Source organism: Chrysemys picta, chromosome 12 (assembly GCF_011386835.1).
Source record: "Chrysemys picta bellii isolate R12L10 chromosome 12, ASM1138683v2, whole genome shotgun sequence".
Classification (NCBI taxonomy): Eukaryota; Metazoa; Chordata; order Testudines; family Emydidae; genus Chrysemys; species Chrysemys picta.
The window spans coordinates 25,225,516-25,233,101 of record NC_088802.1 but is presented as its reverse complement, the minus strand read 5'-3'; the positions used below and the strand labels follow the sequence as shown (position 1 = coordinate 25,233,101).

Genomic DNA, 7,586 nt, shown 5'->3' with positions numbered 1-7,586 from the left:
TGTCCCCGCCCTGCATGTGTCCCAGTGGTGCTTCCCCCCCCCCCCCCTCCCCGATCCACATGCAGCAGGTAGCAGTGTGGGGAAAGGGATTCAGGCAACAGAGCACTGCTGCCTGCTGCCCAGGGAAACTGAGAGAGCAGGGGGACAGGGGACTGCCCCTGGGGCATGCATGACCCACCTAGCCCCTTTCCGTGGAACATTGATCTAGTCGGACTACCTGTAGAACACAGGCCAGAGAACTTCCCCCAAATAATTCCCAGAGCAGATCTTTCCGAAAAAACAAACCATCTTGATTTTAAAATTGCCTCTTTTAACCCTCCCGTTTTGTTATTAGTTTAGCGTCTTCCTGACAACTCTGGCCAGGCTGTCCCTGAGTAGATTAGCTCCCCTTTTGCTATTTATCCTGCCTTTGTGCTTCTCCATCCCAGAGGCATAAATTAAAATAAAATCATAAGAATGGCCTTACTGGGTCAGACCAAAGGTCCATCTAGCCCCATAGCCTGTCTTCCAACAGTGGTCAATGCCAGATGCTTCAAAGGGAATGAACAGAAAAGGCAATCATCCAGTGATCCATCCCCTGTTGTCCACTCCCAGCTTCTGGCAAACAGAGGCTAGGGACACCATCCTTGCCCATCCTGATGGACTTATCCTCCATGAACTTATCCAATTCTTTTTTGAACCCTGTTATAGTCTTCACAACATCCTCTGGCAAAGAGTTCCACAGGCTGACTGTGCGTTGTGTGAAAAAATACTTCCTTTTGTTTGTTTTAAACCTGCTGCCTATTCATTTAATTTGGTGACCCCTAGTTCTTGTGTTGTGAGAAGGAGTAAATAACACTTCCTTATTTACTTTCTCCACACCAGTCATGATTTTATAGACCTCTATCACATCCCCCCTTACTCGTCTTATTCATCCCAGCCTTATTCATCTCTCCTCATATGGAAGCTGTTCCATAGCCTTAAGAATTTTTGTTTCCCTTTTCTGAGCCTTTTCCAATTCCAATATATATATTTTTGAGAGGGGGGCAACCAGATCTGCACACAGTATTCAAGATGTGGGAGTACCAGGGATTTATACAGAGGTAATATGATTATTATTCTTATTACAGCAGCAGCTTCAGGGCTATTCTGAGCTATGCCATCTGCTATGCTTCATAGGGCTGGGGAAGGCATTCTAATGGCCAAGGTCACCAGCAAATAAAGCATTCCAAACCTGAGACCTCTTAATCCTAGAATATCTCCCCACTATGGTGGGGAAGAGCAGGAGAGGATGGTACAAAGTTGGTCAATTTGGCTTGATGCCACCTGAGAATCCCTGTGCATGAAGACAATTCCAGTGAGAGCTGTGTGAGTAACTGATTTTTTTGGTTCATTGGTCATTTTGAAAGATTGGGGGGAAAACATAGTTTTGGATCATCCCAAAATGATATTTCAAAAAAATTGGCAAAATAAATAGTCAAAAAATTTCTTTTGGGTCAAGCAAATCATTTCATCTGACCCCAAAACCAAAATGTTTTGTTTTAATTCTGATCTTATTTTTTTAACACTAATTTTTTTTGAAGGGATCTTTGAAACAAAATCTCATTTTGAATCAAAAAATCATTTTGAAACTATCGAAACAGAATTTGATTTTTATTCAGTTTTTTTCTTAATGTTGTAGTCTAGGTTTTGTGGTTTTGAGTGAAACAATTTGGCAAAATTGACATGAATATGCAAAATGTTTCACTTGATCCAAATTGTTTGTTTGTTTTTTTTAGTGAAAAAGAGTTTTGTCTGAAAAATTTTGCCTGTGTCTATCACCAGAATGCTATCATACCAGCTCTCTGGCCTTTTGGCAAGCATCTGTTGTGAAATGCTGGCAGCAATGGGAGATGAGATTTCTCACATTTTTGTAAGATCTGTCCCCATAATTTCTTGGCAACTGAAATTAATTAATAATAATCCAGAATAAACGTAAGTAAAAGTAGATTAAAGAAAAACCCCTTTGAAGCAGGATGGCATTTTGGTTAAGACACTGGGCTGGAACTCAATAAAGCTGGGTTCAGTAAGGAATATAAGAACTGATGCACTGAGTGAGACCCATGGTCCATCCACTCCTGCATCCTCTCTGCCTCCAAATCCCTGTGCTACACTGAGCAAGTTACTCCATCTCTTTGTGCCCCATCTCCCCATCTGTAACGTGAGGATAATAGCCATCTCTTTTCCTGCCTTTTCTTTGTCTTGTCTATGTAGACTAAGATCTTCAGGGCAGAGACTAAAGCAGGGCCCAGCCCAGTGTGCCTTTAGGTGTTACAATAATCCATATAATAAATGGTAACCAGACAATACTCTTGAGTGGTGTCATAATTTAATTTCATCTTTCAACTCTTTCTCCTCTCCCACCTTTTGTCTGTTCTGCTTATTAAACTGTAGTTTCCCAACACAGGGACTCTGCTCATCATCATCATCATCATCTGGGTTTGTACAGTGGCTTTTACAATGGGGGTTTGCTGTTGATTAAGAACCCTGTTCCACCGTCTCTCTGTGCCTCAGTTTCCCCATCTGTAAAATTTGGATAATAATCCTTACTTACCGAGCAGGTAATGGTGAAGATAAACACATTAGTATGTTTTAAGCAGTCATATCCTGGGGACATGGGGCGCAGATAAGTAACTTTTTACATTGTGTATATTTTCAGCTAACAAGTTTGTTTTAATTGAATGGCTAGAGGACAAAACCCCTGAGAGACCTGAAAAATAACAAGTTGTTTTTGCCTTTGTTGAGTTTATTTAAAAACAAACCAAAGAAAGGCCTGGGATTTAAAGCCACCTTTGAAATATCTCAAACCTTTTTGCAGGCAACCCTTGGAACCTTTGGGTTTATTCATAGAGCAGTGGACCTGAGAAGTGAACGAATCACTCTTAACCCTTATTCTTTTAGTTGATTGATCTTTTCCACACAGTGTTATATGGACATTTTTATTATTTTAGCCTTTGCTTATGTCCAGTGTATTGTGTTTACCTTTTTGAAGCTGGACAGTGAATCAGATTCACATCATGGGACAAACAGCAAATACTCTGTAATCTGCTGAAGAAAAATAAATTAACAATTGCTATGCATGCATACACGACCAAAACTGTGGCTCACAAAAACTCCAGCCCATTTATAGTCTAACCTAGTGAAAATCTGTAACGATGTAGCATTGTAAATTCATGCCTCCTATATCATATCAGTTTCAGTTCGAAACACATTTTCATTAAATTTATCATACACTGGCAAACTATTTAATTTATCTTTGTTTTATTCGTTTTTTCCCCCACACCTGGAGCCAGTGAGAGGTACCCAAAAGTCTTCTACAATACCTGGCACTGTTCTGCAACTTTGCCTGAGGAATTAGCTTAAGTGATCCTTTTGATTAATAAATCCGGATCCTGTACTTTTACAACTAAAGACACTATGCTGTTCTCTCACAAATGAAGGTAAGTGGATTTTATAATGAATGTTGTGGTGATGAAAATACCACACTGAGGAATTTGTATATATATTGGTGAGAATTAATGACCAAATGATTGGAAAGGATATAAACTCTCAAACTTTGGAACCTAAACTAACTTCTAAGTCTTGGGGTTTAGGAGGGAAACTTTCCTTGTGGGCTGGTAATTGCATAATTAACCACTAGGGGGCTTCCTACACTTTCCTTTAATTCAAAGCTGATACTGGCCACAGCTGTAGATAGGTGATTGAAGGAGATGGACAAGTAGTTTGTTACAGTCTGGAAATGCCTATGTTCCTAGAAATAAGAATTAAGAGACCGGAACAAATGGACTACTGGTTAAATCCAGAATGAGGGGAGGACTAGAGAAGGTTTTGTGGCTAAAAGAACAGGAGTACTTGTGGCACCTTAGAGACAAACACATTTATTTCAGCATAAGCGTTCATGGGCTAAAACTCACTTCATCAGATGCATGCAGTGGAAAATACAGTAGGAAGATATATATATACCATACCAGGCACTGGACAGAGATTCAAAAACAGAGATAGAAAAAAACATGCATAGACGCAGCCCCTACCCCAAGAGCTGAAATGTGCATATTGATGCCCCACAAACACACACTTTTGGATTATTTGGGAATCTATATAAAATACTACATAATACCAGGGTGGAACTGATGTCCTTCTTTAGCGATCACTGTTTAAATTGGCAATGTATCAGATTTAGACTGAGATTTAATTTTGAGCTGTTGCATTCTTCTCTGCTCCATCGTGGGCCATATTAATAACTTCCTCTCACTGGTATGTTCCTGGCCAAATAAAAGAACAGTGTGCACCAGACTCACTGGTACGCTAGGCGTGCTTTACAGCACTCTGCAGCAAAACGGGGAAAGCAGCCAAGGAAGCCATACAGCTCGTTCACCTGTCTGTTTAAGCCAGGTTGATGGCTGCTTTGCACGACTGGACCAACGCAGCTCTGGACCCCACAGCATAGCAGTAAATCTGGGGAGGTGATTGTTCCACTCTGTTCAGCGCTGGTGGGGCCTTGCCTGGAGTATTGCATCCAGCTTGGGCACCACAGTTAAAGAATTTGTGAGCAAATTGGAGAGAGTCCAGAGGAGAGTAATAAAAATGATAAGCTGTTTAGCAAACATGAGCTGTGAGGAAAGAACTGGGCATGTGTAATCTAGAGGATAGAAGTCTGAGGTGCAGGTGGAGCATACATAATAATGGCCTTCAAATATGTAAAAGGCTGTTACAAAAAGGACAGTGATCAGTTCTTCTCCACATCAACTTAGGATAGGACAAGAAGTAATTGGCTTAGCTTGCAGCTGGGGATATTTAGTTTGGGTATCAGGAAAAGGTTTCTGGGGCTATGGCTACACTACAGAGCCTACAGGGGGTAACAGCAAGCAGCTAATGACTGCAGAGATAACTGCGATGCCAAGTGGCACCAGACTACAGCAGCAGCAGCATTGGTCAATGTCCTTCCCCTCTCATTTTCAGGGATGAGAGGTGAACACACCTCCGGATCTTTGCTGACCAAGGACAGCCAACCATGAGCGGGGTGCAGCGGAGGGAAAGGGAGTGGCGTGTTAAAGGGACTTTCGTTGGTCAGATTTTCTCTCCACACAATTGGAAACTGAGGCAGAAGATACTGCCCAATGCACTGTGAGGTGGGAGTTTGCTTAGGGTTACATGCTTTGGAATCATGGTTGTGGGTGTTTCTCAAAATTAATTCCAGGTTCCCTTTCCCTTGTAATAAAAGTTCTCTTTTGTTACACACAGATTCATTGCTTGCTAGTGGGGCAGTTATTGCCTTTTAGAAGTGCCCAGGGGTAGCGTTTAGTTTTCTCAGATTATTGGGTGGGGGCTGGAGCCAGCTCTGTTTTGTATTGTTAAGAGGAACCTCTAGATAGTGCTGCCAACTCCACCTGGTAGAAGGGTTACATGTACAAACAGAGCCTAGTATGATGCTGCCCTGATGTTATCTGGTTAAAGAAAAGATGTCCTTAAGTAAATGACTTAATCTACCTTTTGCCTCAATTTCCCCAACTGTAAATGGGAGATAGTGTCTGCTTCCTTCATGCGCAGGGCTGTCATGAGGCTAAAATCCATTGCTGACTGTGAGGCGCTCAGATACTACTGTGATGAAGATCACATATGTGTGGAGATAGATGGAACCTATGAACCTTCTGTGCTTTATCCCCCTTGAATGTGTTTTTTATCATTTGTCTCTCCCCACCCCATCTCACCCCCTGTCATGTAAGACATGATGAGAAATCTTACATGGCAGAACAGAAGCTCCGTGTCAGAGTTTATCCTGCTGGGATTCTCCAGCCAGCCCGGGATGCAGATGCTGTTCTTTTTGGTCTTCCTGGCCATCTACCTAGCCATCCTCTTTGGGAACAGCCTCATCTTTGCCCTTATCAGGATCGACTCTCGTCTCCACATGCCCATGTACTTTTTCCTGGCCAACCTCTCTTTCCTGGACATCAGCTACACCACCACCACTGTGCCGCAGATGCTGCTCCACCTCCTCTCCAAAAAGAAGAGCATCTCTTACACAGGCTGCATCATCCAGATGTACATCTTCCTCTTCCTGGGGATAACTGAGTGCATCCTCTATGCTGTGATGGCCTATGACCGGTACGTGGCCATTTGCCACCCGCTGCACTACACCCTCATCATGAGCAGGTCGGTCTGTGTCAAAATGGCCGCCAGCTCTTGGGTGGGTGGTTTCTTCTTTGGCATGGTGCACACTGGCATCACCATGAGGCTGCCCTACTGTGGCCCAGATGAGATCAACCACTTCTTCTGTGAGGTGCCAGCCATTTTGAAGCTGGCTTGTGAAGACACACGGGTCACTGAGGTGGTGCTTTTCGTGATGGGGGTGATACTGCTCATGACCCCGGTCTTCTTGATCCTGGTTTCTTACGTGTTCATCCTAGCGGCCATCTTGAGGATCTCCTCAGCGGAGGGGAGGTTGAAGGCCTTCTCCACCTGCACTGCGCACATCACCATGGTTACACTCTTCTATGGTGCTGCCATGTTCATGTACATGCGTCCTGTCTCCAGCTACTCACCTGAGAGGGACAAATACTTCTCTTTGTTTTACAGTGTGGTGTCTGCCCTCCTGAATCCTCTCATCTACAGCCTGAGAAACAAGGATGTCAAAGGAGCTCTGGTCAAATTGATGGGTAAAAAATGACCTTTGCATCAAGGGGGAAGAAGAATTGTCATGTGGTTCAGGACTCCTGGGTTCTGGTCCCAGTTCTAGGATAGGAGTGGGGGATAGTGGTTACAGCCAGTAGGAGTAGAAGTCAGGACTCCTGGGTTCTTTTCCCAGCTTTTGGAGGAGAGAAGTGTCCAGTGGCTGGACCAGGGAGGAGTTGGGATTCAGGACTCCTGGGTTCTATTCACCATTCCAGGAGGGAATGGGGATCTAGTGAGTTAGAGCAGTGGGCACTAGGTATCATAACTCCTGATTTCTATCCCTCGCTGTGGCCCAGAATAACTGTGTGACACTGGGAAAGTAAGGCACAGAGAAAGGGAATGAGCTGTGTTCAAAACCCAGGACTCCCCCTGACTGCCTGCCATACTGCCTCTCAATTTTGAGTTGTTTAAGTTAATAGAGCTGCCCTGTTATACGTCAGGGAGCTAATGACAAGACATTTTAAGTGAAGGCTCCTTAACTATAGAAATCACTGCTCCATCCATTGTGTTTGGACTGACATCCTTAGATGGTTTAAGGCAATACAAGGTGTATCTATTCCCTAAGGTGAAATTCACTCCTGTGTAAAGATCCAGCAGAAGACCTATGTGCCATGAAAGGACAGAATTTGCATTGTTTTAAAACTGGTGCAAACGCCTATGTGGACACATTTATGTTGGTTTATAAGGCAGATGTATACTAATAGAATGGTGTCAATACACAAAGTTGCAGAAGTAAATGCTTCATTAAATTATGTGCCAATCAGAGCTTAATTGAACTTAAACTCTCAAAATAGGATGTAAATGGTGCATAGGTATTTTCCTGGCCCTTTGCTTGGCTGTGAGTTTCAGCCCAAATCTTTGGGAAGAGGTTGATTTTGTGGAGAATAAGTGGGCCAGTT

At 43.2% G+C, this 7,586-nt stretch overlaps 1 protein-coding gene across 1 annotated transcript; it reads left to right on the top strand.

Moving 5' to 3' along the window:
* The first annotated feature begins 5,806 nt into the window (after positions 1–5,806).
* LOC101943368 (olfactory receptor 2D3-like) lies at positions 5,807–6,682 on the top strand. The gene has a single exon (XM_065563294.1). It carries the CDS (start codon positions 5,822–5,824, stop codon positions 6,680–6,682), a length of 861 nt encoding a protein of 286 aa, XP_065419366.1. The 5' UTR covers positions 5,807–5,821.
* The last annotated feature ends 904 nt before the right edge of the window (positions 6,683–7,586 follow it).